General features: G+C 44.1%; 1 protein-coding gene across 4 annotated transcripts in view; it reads right to left on the bottom strand.

Annotated features, from left to right (window-relative positions):
* Positions 1-17,519, bottom strand: part of DSCAM (DS cell adhesion molecule) — a 486,147-nt gene that overhangs the window by 197,092 nt on the left and 271,536 nt on the right. For all 4 annotated transcript variants that reach the window (XM_089511983.1, XM_089511984.1, XM_089511982.1 and 1 more), the window contains exons 4-6: positions 15,050-15,196; positions 6,204-6,482; positions 4,123-4,398 (exon numbers count right to left, since the gene is read on the bottom strand). In XM_089511983.1, the coding sequence (XP_089368109.1) occupies positions 4,123-4,398; positions 6,204-6,482; positions 15,050-15,196 (702 nt within the window). The remainder of the gene's footprint in view (positions 1-4,122; positions 4,399-6,203; positions 6,483-15,049; positions 15,197-17,519) is intronic.

Here is a 17,519-nt window from a genome sequence, read left to right as displayed (position 1 = left end):
TCCGAGGCGGCGGTTTGGAAACTGCGGGTCAGAAACGGCCCCAGGTGAGGTGTCTTCACTGCCCCCCATGTGGAAGCCCCATCTCCTGAGCCACGCCCCCGGGGCGGGCGGTCTGGAGGCTCCGTATTCAGCAGAATACACCTCCAAGACGTCTTCCCCTGCCCGTTTGTATCCCGCCAAAGTTCACTAAAGAAGTAATTGTCTGAAAATGTTTGGGAAGAAGATTCCAGCAGTGAGGAGTGGCAAGAGAGAAAGGACAAACTCGAGCCATGGATGAGGAAACCCTTGGCTGTGTCAGGAGCCCTGTGCCCATGGAAAGTAGATCACCAGCAAGATGGCAGAAAGAGACAAGGGCTAACAAATAAGGGCAGGGCGACCATGCAGGGCTTCATAGGTTAAAGGAAGGAGCTTATAACAAATCCTAAAGAGAATAAGGAGCCAATGAAGAGATGACAACAAAGGGGTGATGTGATCATAGTGACAAGCTGAAAAGATAATCCTGGCAGCACAATGTTGAACATAAATCAGGGGGCTGAGGTAGGACAGAGAAAGCTCCATCAACAGAAGATTGTAGTAGTCAAGGCGAAAAATTGCAAGGGCATGAACCAAAGTCTTGGCAGTAGATATTGAAAGAAAAAGTCTGACTTTAGCTTTAGCGGGTCGGGTCGGGATATGCTATTCCTTTTTAATCATGATTGTAATTTTAACTGTTTGATGTTTTAATACCTGTTGTAATCTGCCTTGATTCCCTATTGGGAAAAGGGTGAAAAGAAATAATAATAATAATAATTATTATTATTATTATTATTATTATTATTAAATTATGAAGAAAAAATTAACATAAATTGGCTGTGGCCTGGATCTGAAGAATAAATGATAAAGATAAATCAAAAACAGTGTCAAGATACGTGCTTCCTTCACAGGGTGGGTATAAAAGCCATTAACTGTAATTGAAAATGAATATTGCAAAGACAGCTTAGGTGGACAATCAGTAATTCAGTTTTGGCCATGTTACGTTTCAGATGTCGATGAAGCATCCAAGCAGAAACAGCCAAGACACATGAACCTCATCAGACACCTTGGTGCTGAGGATGATGGGTGTTGCAGTCAAACACATCTAAAAGGCTCCAGGCTGGGGAAAGCTGTTCTAATCCTGTTTGAATAATTAAGGCAGCGGTACACCAAAAAGGTTTGCCTGCTGATTTTTTGATCCCCTCCTCCACTGCAACCACTTCCCACCATCTCCCTGTGTATTAGCCCTGTCATCCCTCCAAAGACAAAAAGCTACAGGCTTTTCATCCTGAATGGAAACTGACACACAACCAATAAATCAGGAAACGTACTCAGCTTCCACCTCTGCCCCCCCCCCCTTAAAAAAATCAAGTGACAGGCTTTTTGGAGATGAAAGCAGACATTATTTTCCCAGTGAGACCCAAGCATCTTTGAAATCTTTCCTGCTGTCATTCTCTGATAACCTGCACACTCTGGACATCATTACAGATTATCAATATGCTCTTTAGGCTTTCTTAGTCACAGGAGATGGTTGCCAAGTAAACTAGGTTGAAGCAGGCACTCACTTTTTATTTCTCCCTGCCCCCGCCATGACTACTCTAAAAATAGTAGCCACTCTAGGCCTGCAATCTACCATTGTTAGCTCTATACAAATTGATTACTTTCCTTGCTTCATTACCATATGGAGGAAGCTGTCAGTTACTCATCATGACTGCCAGAATTTCAACAGACATCTGATTTATCCAGAAAAATGACATCCAGGAAGAAATGTACATAACATTTGAACTTCTTTGTATTTATATTGGTGGATGTACAGGTATTAAAACATGTATTGATAGGACTAGCTGTGTTGTTGTTTCATCACAAATAAAATTGAAGACACAGAAGTCTTTTGTTTTTGGACGACAGATATTAGATAATTCTCACAATTTATTGTTACCTAGACTATAGGATATTAAGGTTGTGTGGACCACTGAACACCTCCAAAGGACAATTCCAGGAGGTTACCCAAAGTTGAACCTGAAGGCAATCATGCTGTTGAAAACCAGGCTGCTTACAGGGAGCCTCTCTTCTCAGCATTGAACTGAATTGAAAAGATTAAGAAGGCAATTGCAGCAACTGGTAAAGAGGAGATAGCAGATTCTGAAGTCATGATTGGCACCATTCCCTTGCAGCATGCTATCAAATTATCATCTGGTACCACATTGTCATCCTTGGTACCTCTGCTGAACAAAATGAATGGACTAGACTAGGAAGTAGGAGAATGCCCTTCTATGTGTGCATCCATGCCACTAAAAGACTGAACTTGTATAAGGTGTATTTTGGAGCTTCTCATGCTGCCATTGGTTATTTCTATAGATGGACATGCTCCCAATAATTAATCCACTCATAGCCAGGCCCAGGGATGACCTATATTCCTGAAAGACCTTTGTTCCCTTTCTTCTATGAAATGGGTTACAGGATAATAGGTATAGTTAAAAAATGGTAAAGAGGCATAAATGCATAACTTAAGCCTGTAACCTCTTCGATATCCACTTGCACAGCTGGTTTTATCACCTCTGGACAACTGCTTTGCACAAAGGCTTGTGCAAGGATGTGATCCAGTGCACTATGGGATATTTCTGCTAGCATTAAATTGGATTTTGGCTCGTGGTACCATGCGTGTGTTTGTGTGTATGTGTGTGTGTACTGCATGCCTGCCTTCAAGTGACATATCAGCATATGGCAAGCACAAGAATTTCATAGGGTCTTCTTAGGCAAGGTATACCAGATAATTCCATGTTTTTCCTGCTAAGTCTACATGCAGTGCAACGCAATTTGTGTTTTGACATATGAGCATTCATTCTATCTTCCTATGAAACAATTTGATGCCTTATAGAATAATGCTACTGAAATTCCAAGTGTCCCTTTGCTCAGATAAAGTGACCTACTCCCTGCAGCCCCTATATAAGCAGCAATCATATGCACACTTGCCTGTGAATTAAGGCATGCTGAACACAGTAGGGCTTGCTTCTGGGTAAACATGCATAAAATTGTTCCACAGCATTGAAACAGTGCACCAAAACAAAGGAAGAAAGAAATGAACAAAAATGAACTCACATTGCTGGCTACTATTTTCTACCTGGTGTTCACTGATCAGAGTCATAGTTTTTCATTTTTACTGTCCTCCCTTCCCAGTGATCCTCAATGGCTACATACGTGTGATTTGCTGTCTTAGGCTGTGGATGCATAGCTAGTGAGAATCTGCAAGAGTGGCTCTTTGTCTAACCTACTCTCCTAACCTAGAACACAAAAATGAACCCCAAAAATAAATGTATTAATAAGCCAATTCTGCACATTTCTGGATTCAAAACAGGGAAAAAATGACACAGTTTAAAAATAGTTTCAGTAACTGTGACTATATCACTTTATTTTGGAGTAGGGATTGAAAAAAATATTAGAAAATACTTTTGAAAAATGATCCAAAACATAATTTTTAAGTGTCAGGAAACCCTGATGAGGAGAATCCTGGACTGATGAGAATCTCTGCAGTTTGGGATTTACTCTGCACAGAAACAATATAGAAAATAATATCTCAATGTAAAAATAGCAATTTCTGCACAAAGATTGTTGTTTTCTGCATAGAAAAAAAGTTGTAACTGAGAATTTGCCCTTAAAATTCACACCTGGTCGATTTCCATGAAACCAGCATGTTCTGAACAGAAATTAATATTGTAGCAATGGAATATTTTCCATTCAAGAAATGTCTCCTGTACAGAACATTCTGGTATGGGTGCAAAATAACTGCATGTGAATTTTAATCAAAATAAGTCCTGAATTGCAAATAGCCATGAAAACCCTGTGGCTTTCAAACATTTTATCTGAACCGGAAGAAAATTGCTGAAATTACTTGTTGCTACCTTTGAGAAGAAAATTACTGAATAATTACATCCCTGTTTAGGAGACTAATTTCACATTGACCAGACTCCATCTGTGACATGTGTCCCCTCCAGATCATCTAGTTTAGTTACTGCTTCCTTCCACAACATGATCAGAAAATATACATTATGCATATTTTATAGAGAATGCTTCAAAAATGCACAGAATATCCTAAAACAGACTATGACTAACCTTCTAGCACCACATGAACATAGTCTTGTGCAGACATCTTGTCCTTCCGTACAAAACACTGGTATGCCCCACCATCACTTTTGGCCATGCCATCCATAATAAGGGTCTCATGATTGACTCCAATGATTCTCACATTATTCCCAGTGTTGATAATTTCACCATTTCGATACCAGAAAAGTTCAGGGTCCTCTGTTCCAGTCACACTGCAGGACAAGGACACTTGACTACCGACACTGCTCTTAACTTTCCTTGGACTGATGGTGGCTTTGAGAGGCTCTAAAGATTCAAGCAAGAAGGGAGGAAATAAATTAGAAATTGCATGTTTAGAATAAGAAGCAGTAGTAACAAGTGAGCCCATAGTAGAAAGATGATGTAGCAAACAGGTTGGTAGATGAGCCAAAGATGCAGACATTTTATGGGAAGGCCCCCAGAACTGGGTGTAAGTTTTTGTGGCCCTTGTATAAAAAGGCCATAAGTAGATCTTCTTCATCTCATATGGCTTTTAGACAAGAGGTGTTGAAAACAAAATGAAAAGCCCTCACCCCACCCACATATATGAATTAAGCAGAGAGGCTTTGAAAGCTAAAACTGTTACTTCTAGGCAGCAGAATATATTACTTTGGTCAATAAATACATGCTTGAGATTTCACCCAAAATTCCTGATGTTCATCCCAATGGGAAATTCTCATGAAACCAGAAACCAAAGTCTTCTGTAGGCAAGTGCATGAAAAAGAACAGTTATTTTGGTAAACAGAGAACTATTTGTGCATTCTGCTCTCACAAAGAGCAAGGAGGCACTAGCTCTTCTTGCCCTCTCCATTGCTATCCATCCTCACATGCTGGAATGAGAACATCATCAGCAGTAGTTGTGTAGGTTTTCCTTGTGATTTAGATGACTGATTTTGTATAGTCCAGAACAGTGTAAGAAGCTTACATAAGTACAATGCAGGTTCTCTGCTCAATATGTGTGTCGTCCAACATTCAGAGCCCAGCCATGCTGGAAAGAGGGCTATGAAAAAGGAGATAGAAGTAGACAGCAACTTCCCTTTCTGCTCTCAAAGAATATTAATCAAATGAGGAGATGAATGACTATATAAAACCCATTAGAGAAAGGAAATTTATGGAGGAGCCATTTTCAAATATGCTGTGGAAAAAGTTGCTCAGCAAATTTTATACGTTCCAAACTTCAGTCTCCTGTGGTGAGTCCCGAAGCACTGAGATGTATGATTATCCTAATCAAGGGTTTAATGAACAATCCCTAACACATGATGCACTTTCATTTTGCATCAATTTTATTTTTTTCAATAGTATTCCTAGCAGCAAACAATGGGGGTGGGTATGTGGAATACAACAGAGAATGGGGGGAAATGATCCAAGGATAAAATGGTGATTTCCTGCTGACCTCAGTGCAAAAAGAATTGCACTTACCATTTTCTCCACGTTAAACCTCCTGATGTCAAAGGCCAGGATCCAGCAGACTGGACAGTAGAATCAGGAAAGGGCAATTTGTTGTTCCTTACAGGTCCCCTCCCCCTCAAAACCTGTACTCAAGGCCTGTGAAAACACTGTGGAGCACTGTGTGAAAGCTACAGCAGAGCAGGTAAAAGAAAAGAGTCCTGCTATAGTGCTAGTCTTTCCTGAGTTTGATGTTGACTTTAAAATATTTGTGAATGAAATGCTCTTTTACACTTGTAAATTATGGAACAACTATGCAATCTTATGCCTACTGCTCTGGGGGAAAGTCCCACTCAGTTCAGGATCGAGATGGTGCCTAAGAGGATTGAGTTCCAACCCAGGTCATTAACCTTCTGGAGAACTTCTTACACAACAGGTTGTACAAACTCTTGAGCGACTGCTCTGTGTGGGTGCTTGTGCAAAGGTGCAATCCAGCAGAAGTGCCTCAGGGGATGTCTATTCTACTAGCATTCAACTTGAATAAGGCCCATGGTACTAGTTATTTCCATGTTATTCCTAGTAAAAAATCAACCAGAATTGTGCATGGAAGGCACGTGTGTTTTTACATAACAGTATCCATTCTCATTTCCTATCTATAACAGGGCCCAGTTTTCTGATCTACTTACGTTTTACGTGTAAGCGGCCTATCACTTCAGCAGTACCATAATTGTTCCACACTTCACATACATAGTTGCCTGAGTCTGATGGGCGTGTGTTCTCTATCAGTAGACCAGTCACTGTTTGCCGGAATCTGCTGTCAAGCTCCCAGGGAACATTGTTCTTCAGCCAGCGATATTTTGGTGCTGGGTGTCCAGATGCTTTGCAAGGCAGCTCCACTCGCTGTCCTGCCATGGCTTTACGGTGTTCAAAACCATCCAGAATAGATGGAGCCGAGTTTGCTGGGTCTGGAAATGAATATAGAATGAACATTTAATTAACTAATCAATTAAAGAAACAATTGCACAAACATAATTATAACATTAACATTGGAACAGGGAAAAAATAAATATTCTTCTATTTTGTCATCACATGCAGGCACAAATAATTATGATAGTTTTCTCATGGCTGTGGGGGAAAAAACAAATATTCTTCTGCCTCCACATTTTCATACAACCTGTAATGTAGTGAAGGGATTATTCTGCATAGAGATATGTGTGGGGTTTTGTGTGAAAGAAATGTTTTTCTTCACGTGAAACTGTTTTCTGTGCAAAACTCCCTACAATGTTTTGTGTAGGAAACAGGTTTTGTGCAATAAATCCACACACCCCTTCTATACAAAATAATCCCTCTGCAACACTCTGGGACCTTCAAATGTAGGGAGAATATTGTACAAGATTCTTGGTGGTTTATTATTCTTTCTGATGGGGTTTCCCAGCTGTCAGGAAACTTGTCTTTTGACCTGGGGAATAGCAACAGTGAATATTCTTTCTGTCCCTGTTCTACTACACCTAGTGGCTGTGCAACAGGAAAAAATTGGTCTCAGATTCAGAGTATATTCACATTGTACAATTATAATACTTTGATAGCAGTTTAATTGCCATGGCTCTGTCATATGGAATCCTAGGATATGTAGTTTTGGAATTCTATGCCAGATAGCTGTAGTACTGTAATGGTACAAATGCTAAGTCCTTCATCAAATGAGAAATCCCATGACTGCATAGGCTTGAACCATGGTGTGTATAGTGGTACACTATACATGGTGTATAGTGCTGCTTCCTTGTCTTACATTATTGTACCTGTGAGAATATGTTACATGACATACTGGGGGATGGATGTGGTGTAACAAATTAGGAAAAAAAGTGTGAGGCAAAAGTATATCAATACATAGTAATAGCTCTGCTGCAAGTTATAGAAAAGTAAATGAAGGTAGCCAGAAAGCCAATAGATTTAGCACAGAGGTGAAATGAATACCAAACAAGGTTTCTATCATATTATCATCCTGGCTCATTTACTGCTTCTTGTGGATTATAGTATCATCAGCTGGTGCTTCCCTGGGATTATTATTTTTTTCACCACTACTACTTCCATATTTTTGTCACCATAGGGCATCCACTAAAGGAAAAGGAAGGAATAGCAAAATGGGTGATTTATAACTGCTAGAAGAAGGTACCCTCCATATGGAAACAGCTCTCACTAAGATCTCGAATGACCTTTTACGGGCCAAGGCTAATGGCCTTTACTCTGTTCTCATCCTTCTTGATTTGTCTGCAGCCTTTGACACCGTTGATTACAGCCTTCTAGTTAATAGACTCTCTGACCTTGGGTTCTCAGACTCTGTTCTCGACTGGTTTAGATTTTATTTGTCAGACAGATCTTTTGCAGTGGTCACAGGTGGTCAGACTTCGTCCTCTGTTCCCTTATCTGTTGGAGTTCCCCAGGGCTCTGTTCTGGGTCCCCTTCTGTTTTCTCTCTACACACTGTCCTTAGGTAAACTCATTAGCTCTTTTGGTTTTTCCTACCATCTGTACACCGATGACACCCAGTTGTATCTTTCCACCCCTGACCTTTCTCCAAGGCTTGAACAGCAAGTTTTGTCTTGTCTCACAGCTGTCTCGCAGTGGATGCGCCATCGGCGTTTGAAGCTCAACATGTCCAAGATGGAGCTTCTTGTCTTTCCTACCCTTCAACACTACTTTTCTGTCTCTGTGGACAACATTTCTATTCAACCAGTTCAGCAAGCCCGCAGTGTTGGTTTCATCTTTGATTCTTCTCTGTTGTGTATCCCTCAGTTCCAGACCACAGCCAAGGCTTGTAGATTCTTTTTATACAATATTGCCAAAGTCCAACCATAACTCTCTGCCTCTACTGCCAAGATCCTGGTCCATGCCCTAGTGCTCTCACGACTTGATTACTGTAACATTCTCCTGACTGGGCTTCCTCTTTCTCACCTCTGCCCTTTAATTTCTGTCCAGCATTCAGCTGCACGCATTATCACATCCGCCCACCGCTCTGATTATATCTCTCCTTTTTTGGCATCCCTTCACTGGCTCCCCCTCCCTTTCCATATTCAGTACAAGCTCCTGCTGTCGACGTTTAAAGCCCTCCATGAGCTGGCCCCTCCTTACTTATCAGACCTTCTTTCTCCTCACCTTCCCACCAGGGCCCTCCGTTCTGGTAGTCAAAGTCGGCTGTCCCAGCCCAGGATTTCCTCTGCCCCATCTAGCATTCGCCCCTTTTCACTTGCTGCCCCTCACTCCTGGAACCTTCTTCCCTCGTGAGCAAGGGCCATCACTTCATTAACCAGCTTCAAAATGGAGTTGAAGACCATCCTGAGAAGCGTTCCCAGACATTGCGTGGTTGTCACTTGCTATCTGATGTTCTTTTTGTTGCCTGTTTTATTGAACCATTTCCTGTATTGCTATGTGTTTTATTTGTATTATCCTATTATTTCTTAGATTGTACGCCATAGGTAGGTTTACTCTTTTATATTTGTTGTTTTAAGTACAGTGCTGCACAAATCTACACGCTATATAAAGAATAAGAATAAGAATAATAATCCTGAAGTTCATTCATGGGACTCATTCCCACTTACACCTAAACCGGTTTGGGATTCACCTTCACTCTGTGATGGTAACTTGATTCCAAAAAGTCTGTCATTCCCATTATGAAAGTAGATCTTTTCATTATCCCCTTGTAATCACTTCTTTTTTTGGTGTGATTGTCATCCCCACTAGTTTGTGCCACTTCAAAATGCATGTCAATTATCTGTACAACATCACTGATGTAAGCAGCCCAACGTGGGAACTATACTATTATGTTTTTGTTTTGTTTTTTTCATTTAGCGTACTTTTACATTATGGGTCAGTGACTTCTTGGAACACAGCACTAGGTTGCTGCAATTGGATCCTCTGAACCCTTTCTGTAGCAGAAAGAGTAATACTCTAAGGTTGGAAATTAACACTCAGTGCTCAGAGGATCTTACTTTTTTAGCTGTGCATGGACATATATCCTACACATATTAACTTCAATCTTTTTCTGGATCTATGATACTCACATGTTAATATATATGTCCAGCCCATTATTATACCCTATGTATTTCCCCCTCTTATTTTATTTATTTATTTCATTTATATGCTGCCTTTCTCTCAGAAGGAAGCCAAGGCAGCTTTCTCTCTCTCTTTTCTCTTTCCTTCTTCTCCCCTCTCTTCTTTTCTTTTTGTCCTTTCAATTTAAGCTGGTATCATGTTCAGTAATTAGGAAATTGTAAGTCTGCCTTATATGTGTATGTGCCTTCAAGATGCCTTTTGACATATGGCAATCCCATAAATTTCACAGGGTTGCTTTACGCAAAGAATACTCAGAGGTGGTTTTGTGAGTTCCTTCCTCTGTAATATAGCTTACAGCATCTGGTATAGCACACTATCACAATTCACTTTTATGATTGCTGAGAATGAAATGATCACAGGTCTTTTCAAAATCTACCTTTTTGGCAGCTCAGCTCCTCCACCCTCACTATGGCAATTTCTGTCTTGCTAGAGAGCAGGGGAGTAAGTGGAGTTAAGTCCAACTCTCTTCCTGTTGCTGAATGTTCTGCAAAAGGCATCTGCAGGAACCTTGCAGGGGGCAGGGGAGCTGCACTACTGAAAAGGTAGGATGTAAGGGGTAGCACAGGAAGAGGTAGCTACAGAGATATAGCTATGCCTCCATACCTATCTCTCTTTATGGGAAATCTCAGCCATCATTTTACAGTGGACCTTTTGTATACACAGAGGTTTGGAACCAGGGCCCCCATGGATACCAAAATCGGTGGATTTATTTATTTTTATTTTTTTATTTACTAATAATAATAAATAATAAAATTTTTATTTATATACCGCCCTTCCAAAGATCAGGGCGGTGAACAACATAATAAACAATACAATAACATAAAATACATCCAATCACTTACATCAATATAAAAACAATTAAAAAACCCCGTTAGCCAATCTTCTTGCCAGCAAAAGAGGAAGGGAGGCCAGCTGGAACTTCAATCGGGGAATGCAGCATGGAATAAGAAGGTTTTTAACTCCCTTCTGAATTGAGCCAGGGAGGAGGCCGAGCGGAGCTCTGTGGGCAGCATGTTCCATAGGGCCGGGGCGGCGATGGAATATGTCTTCCTCGTAGTAGAGGTAAGCCTAGCCCCTGGAACTCTAAGTAATTGCTGCCCAGAAGTTCTGAGGGTGCGGGGCGGAATGTACGGGGAGAGGCGGTCCTTCAGGTATCCTGGGCCCAAGCCATTTAGGGCTTTATAGGTAATCACCAACACCTTATACTGTGCCCGGAAGCGAATAGGCAGCCAATGCAGGTCTTTTAGCACAGGTGTAATGTGGCTGGCCCTGGAAGTACCAGTGATCAGCCTGGCTGCCGTATTCTGTATCATCTGTAGCTTCCGAGTTTGGTATAAGGGTTGCCCCATGTAGAGTGCATTGCAGAAATCCAGTCTCGAGGTTACCAGAGCATGTACCACTGTTTCAAGGTCCCTCTGGGCCAGGTATGGGCGCAGCTGGCGAATAAGCCGAAGCTGATAACAGGTGCTCCTGACCGTCGCGTTCACCTGAGCTGTCAGGTGAAGCGACGAGTCAAGAAGCACCCCCAGACTGCGCACGGAGTCCTTCACAGGAAGCGTGATCCCGTTCAGGACAGGTGGAACCACCGCCATTCCTGGACCAGGGGAACCTATCACAAGTACCTCCGTTTTCTCTGGATTCAGTCTGAGTTGGTTTTCCCTCATCCAGCCCATTACTGACTCTAGACAGGCCACGAGAGGAGAGACGCCATCCTCAGTCACTGCATCAGTCGGAGACATAGAGAAAACTATTTGGCTGTCATCAGCGTACTGATAACCCCGCGCCCCATGTCTCCGGATGATCTCTCCCAGCGGTTTCATGTAAATGTTAAATAGCATGGGAGACAGAATGGCTCCTTGGGGGACCCCAGTTGTAAGGGCCCTCCTATCGGAGCACACGTCTCCCAGCTGCACCATCTGGAACCTCCCAGAGAGGTAGGACCGGAACCACTGGAGCGCAGTGCCCCCGATTCCCACCTCAGCCAGGCGCTCCAGAAGGATACCATGGTCTATGGTATCGAAAGCCACTGAGATGTCCAAGAGCACCAACATGGACACGCTTCCCCTGTCGATGCCCAGACGGAGATCATCGACCAAGGCGACCATGGCCGTCTCAACCCCGTAACCCGCCCGGAAGCCAGTTTGAAATGGGTCCAGATAATCTGTTTCATCCAACACCGACTGAAGCTGGATTGCAACCGCCCTCTCGATCACCTTCCCCAAAAATGGCAGCAGCGAAACTGGCCGGTAATTATTATGTACCAGGGGGTCGAGGGAGGGCTTTTTTAATAAAGGTTTTACAATGGCCAATTTTAAATCAGTTGGAAATTGCCCTTCCCTCAAAGATGTATTGATAATCCGGCGTAACAATAAAGTTACCGCCGGTCCCCCCTGAGCCACTAGCCATGAGGGACAGGGATCGAGAGAGCAGGTTGTCTTCCGAACACTTCCGAGGATCTTGTCCACATCATCGGTACTTACCAACTCAAACCGATCCAGTTTAATGGAGTCCACGGAGGCTCTGGACGCCTCTACCCTAGGTTCTGCTCTAATGTCGGCGTTAAGACCTTCGCTTATCCGAGAGGTTTTATCCGCGAAGAAGTTATTAAATTGGTCACAGCAGGCCTTAGAAGGTTCAAGGATCTGGTTCAGGGCAGGAGGGAGCTGAGTTAGCTCCCTGACCACCCTGAACAACTCTGCTGGACGCGACTCCGCGGACGCGACACGAGCACCATAGAACGAGTTCTTAGCTGCTCGTATCGCCTCTCCGTAGTCCTCTAACAGTTGGGCTAGGAGAGCCTTGTCGTCTAAGCGAAGGTGTTTCCGCCAACGGTACTCTAGCCGTCGCAGTTCCCGCTTCCTTGCCCGGAGATCTTCTGTATACCAGGGCTTACGCTTGGAAGTGGGTCTGAGAGGGCGCTTGGGAGCGATACTGTGTATAGCCCTAGAGAGACCGGTATTCCAAATACCAGTCAGGGCATCAACAGAGTCGCCGTCACTTCCAACCATGTATCCCTCTAGGGCTTCCTGGAACCTTTTGGGTTCCATCAGCCTTCAAGGGTGGACCATCCTAATAGGTCCGCCACCCCCGGGGAGGATCTGGGTAGAGACCTTGATTTTTGCCTCCACCAAGAAATGATCCGTCCATGACAGGGGGGAAATGTTAGTTATTTCCGCCCACGGATTTTCCGCATCCGAACAGAAGACCAAATCAAGAGTATTTCCGGCAAAATGCGTAGGACCCGAAATCAGCTGGGACAGGCCCATGGCCGTCATGGTATCCATGAATTCCCGAGCCGCACCGGATGGAACATAGCTGGCCGTGAGGGAGATGTTGAAGTCGCCCAGGACAAGTAGCCTGGGCGTCTCCAGCATCAGCTCCGCGACCAGCTGTGTCAGCTCATTAAGGGAGTCCATTAGCACACGGGGTGGCCGATACACCAATAGAATCCCCAGACTGTCCCTAGCCTTTAGGGTCAGGTAAATACACTCGATATAGGAAGTCTGTCGGATGTGGTTCCTAGTGAGAGACAAGGTGTTCCTATGTATCAAGGCCACACACCCCCGCCCACCTAACCTGGGCTGGTCCTTCACCGAGAACCCGGCAGGTAGGGCCTGAGCCCACACAGCGTCTCCTTCAAGCCCAAGCCAGGTCTCGGTAATGCAAGCCAGATCGCAATTATAGTCCTCTAACAGATCGTGGAGGATGTGGGACTTGTTGTTGATCGATCTGGCATTGCACAGGAGCAGCGACAGGGTTTGTGGCACGGTTGGAGTGACCCTCAGGTCCCTTAGGTTGGGAGGGGGACAGGAAGGAGAGATAGATATGACGCATCGATCTCGCCTTCCCCTGGAACGCAAGTCCCTTCTCCCACTGCCATACCTCCCCCTGCCCCACACTACCTCAATGGGAGCTCCGCTTGTATCAATGTTATCCCCCCACTCCCCAGCCCATGCATCCCCCGCATCCATAACCTCCCCCCACCCTTCCCCGGCAATTGAAAGAGCAGGGGTTAGCCACTTTAGGCATCCCCTGCTCTAAAGCTAACATCTACACAGCCTCCCTAGATCCTGTAACGCTGCGGAGTCCTGCAGCAGTCCGTGGGCGGCCTCCCCGGGGCGGTGCGCAGCTGCGCACCTCTGACACCCCAGAGAGAGCCGCCCGGCAGCAGCAGCGTGGCCCCTGGCCCAAAGTCTGGCAGGAGGGAGGCGTGGTGGAGGAGGAGTCCAGGCAGCTGGCTTTAAGCGTGTTGCTGCCACCGACACGCCCCTCGCTCCGCCTTCCCCCGAGATGTCCCCCAGCTGGTCCTCTGGAGCCGCCTTGGAGCCGCAGCAAAAAACAAGCAGGAGTCCTGCAGCAGTCCGTGGGCGGCCTCCCCGGGGCGGTGCGCAGCTGCGCACCTCCGACACCCCAGAGAGAGCCGCCCGGCAACAGCAGCGTGGCCCCTGGCCCAAAGTCCGGCAGGAGGGAGGCGTGGTGGAGGAGGAGTCCAGGCAGCTGGCTTTAAGCGTGTCGCTGCCACCGACACGCCCCTCTCTCCGCCTTCCCCCCAGATGTCCCCCAGCTGGTCCTCCGGAGCCGCCTTGGAGCCGCAGCAAAAAACAAGCAGGAGTCCTGCAGCAGTCCGTGGGCGGCCTCCCCGGGGCGGTGCGCAGCTGCGCACCTCTGACACCCCAGAGAGAGCCGCCCGGCAGCAGCAGCGTGGCCCCTGGCCCAAAGTCCGGCAGGAGGGAGGCGTGGTGGAGGAGGAGTCCAGGCAGCTGGCTTTAAGCGTGTCGCTGCCACCGACACGCCCCTCACTCCGCCTTCCCCCCAGATGTCCCCCAGCTGGTCCTCCGGAGCCGCCTTGGAGCCGCAGCAAAAAACAAGCAGGAGTCCTGCAGCAGTCCGTGGGCGGCCTCCCCGGGGCGGTGCGCAGCTGCGCACCTCCGACACCCCAGAGAGAGCCGCCCGGCAGCAGCAGCGTGGCCCCTGGCCCAAAGTCCGGCAGGAGGGAGGCGTGGTATTTATATTCCACCCTTCAGCCCTAAAGGCTCTCAGAGCAGCTTACAGTTATTATTATTTTTAATTAGACAGTTCCCTGCCCTCAGGCTTACAATCTAAAAAGACATGACACAAAAGGAGAAGGATACTCAGGTCCCATATATTAAATGGTAAAAAAAATCAAAGTTTGTTTTCTGTATTATTATTTTTTTTATTTGTATTTTGTATTGTGTTTTAACATTTTCAAGCCATTAATGGTTGAATTGGTACATACAGAATTCATGGATAGGGATGGCCAACTGTAATTAACAAATAAAAAGGATTTATATCTCTGAGATGTCTTACTTATAAGATGAATCACTTTGAAATACATGTGTTAGATTTTCTCCAAAAAGCTTATGTCTATTTGGACATAAGCACTTCAATTGTGTACCATTGCATACCTGATACAAAAAGCCTAGCGCTGTTGCTCTGTCGCGTTTCTCCAGTGTATCTGTGCCGTGTGATACATCGGTAGTTATACAATCCATCTTCATTCTGTACATCTGTAATATACAAGGCTCCCGTGGATGTGATGAGAAATCTAGATCCTGAAAGAGATAAGAATACATAGAGTTTTATGAATCTGAAAAAGCATGTAACTCTTTTGTTCCGATGAATTGCAAATTTTCCTGTCAAACACCAAAGATGCACATTGTTGCCAATGATTATACTTTTTAACTGATTGGTGTGTCACTAGCTGTGTTAAGCTCAACTGTGTTTCCTAAAGTATAAAATCTTTTAAAACCACACACAGTATATTGTGAACCACTCAAGAAGCATATAATTAATTCAGTATTCATCATTGCTGCAGCACAGATAACATAAAGATATTTTAAATAAAATGGAAGCAAAGAATGAAATTACTTATTAGATGTGAGTCAGCTACAAAAAAAAATACAAAAGCATATTATTTTATCTTAGCATTGAACCTGAGTATGACATATATTGTAATTACAAGGGTTGATATACATAATTACGTATGATGATATGAATACCACCATAGTATCAGACCACACCAGAGTTACTGTACCAAAAAAGTGAAATCAATGTGAATGCAAATGGGGGAGAAGGATATTGATACTAAAAATACATTTTTGTTTCCCATCATATCTCCAAATAGCTCATGACAGCATACATGAGAGTTGTTCAGGGTTTTTTGTTTGTTTGTTTGTTTGTTTTTGTTTTACAAAACTATGAGACAGGCTATGTTAATAGATAGTGAGTGACTCAAAGTCACAAAACAATGAGTTTTGTGCCTGGTAGGGATTTGAACTCAGACATTCAATCCATTAAAGAGCTCTGGAAACAATCAAGAAGAAAGTAAAACTGGAGGCTCTAGGTAGAAGTTTGCAAATTAATTCTTTTTATCCCCCCATATTATGACCAGAATCCTTTCAGTGACATAAGAGCGTATATTGTGACTTACATGCATATCTTTCTTTTTGGATGGAACACGGGGTAATATTCTGTAGCCCTTTGTGCAAGATACCAAACTTCCCCTTCCTCCCTGTTAAGGCCCAGAATATGCCTCCTGTTGCTGCTTACCAGTGAGTAGAGAAATGGGGGCAGGCAGTTCAGATAAAGTACCTCCAAGAGGAGGGGATAAGAAGATGCACTCCATCTGTGAGTACACTTCCATTTCCCACCATCTCTTAGCTGAGATGAGTTGGTTCTTCATTATCTGACTTGCCTGACATTCCTGCCCTTCCCCACCAACAGCATTGGTGGCCTCTCCCAAGGTTTGACAGCTACAGAGGGTCAAGCTCTAGATGGGGCACAAAAGGCTAGGTGACAGCCCCTTGTACCAAGGGGGAATAAAAGAGGAGTTGTCATGGAACTGTGCAGATGGAACATTATGTTCCACCTGCTTGATGGACAATCCCGGCCAGTGTTTCTGCATAACTGTACAATCTCTGTACAAACAGATCCAGAACAGAAGAGAGATTGTAAGATCATCCCCTCTAGCCCTGTTCTTTCCTCCACACATTCCAAATCCCACCTGTACAAGAAACTATATGCATGTTTGATGTAATGTTTCATTACTACATTTGTTAACACAATCTCTAGCCTTCAAAAAGGAGACTGAAGATCACAGCCCACGTATCATTCCATGGGAAGAAAGGATCTTGAAGGTATGGAGGTGGGGTGGTGGTAAGGGAGATAGTATGGCCCCCCTTTCCCCCTTTTATGGATTCATCTGCAAAGATTGTAAAAATCATCTGAGAAGAATAATGAAGAGAGACATAGCACGTCCCTATTCTTACTACCTGAAAACATTTTTCTTAAGCTAACACTGAGGAAACTTTGTACCATAGTTTAATTAACTTTTTGAGGGCCATCAGGGATTAGAACAAATTGCTGTAGGGACCTGTGAACTGCCAATTTGGTATCCCTGGTTAACAGGGGGAGCAGAAGTCATTTGAGTTTCAGACAAGAGACCTAACAGAGGTAGTATTATCAAGAGCTTCAAAATGAATTTTGCATTCTTATCTTCACCTCAGTTGGTATCCACAGTTTCCTGCAGCTTACCTTGTACGGTTCAGGGACAGGGTGAAAAGGGGTGAAATGGAAAGAAGATGAACAGAATATGAAAGCCATTGAATATATAATTGCATAAGCAAGAGGAAGTATAAGTTGAACAAAAGGAAAATAAGATTAGAAAGAGAGCATGGAGATAAATACTTCCACAAGGAAGTATAAGTTGAATAGAGAGAGGATGGAGATGAATGGAATGAAGAAATATGTAGGCACATGGTCTTCCAGAGAAACAAGGTACTCTAGTAGTAGTATTCTAGTAGTAATTTGAATCTAGGTGAAATATGACAAGAGCCAGCATACAACTCTCTCTCCCCAACATGGTATGCAAGACAG

Source organism: Sceloporus occidentalis, unplaced genomic scaffold (genome assembly GCF_023333645.1).
Source record: "Sceloporus occidentalis isolate IW3139 unplaced genomic scaffold, rSceOcc1.0.p SCAF_2, whole genome shotgun sequence".
Taxonomy (NCBI): Eukaryota; Metazoa; Chordata; class Lepidosauria; order Squamata; family Phrynosomatidae; genus Sceloporus; species Sceloporus occidentalis.
Note: the sequence above shows the minus strand (reverse complement) of the source record. Positions and strands in the feature narration are given on the sequence as shown.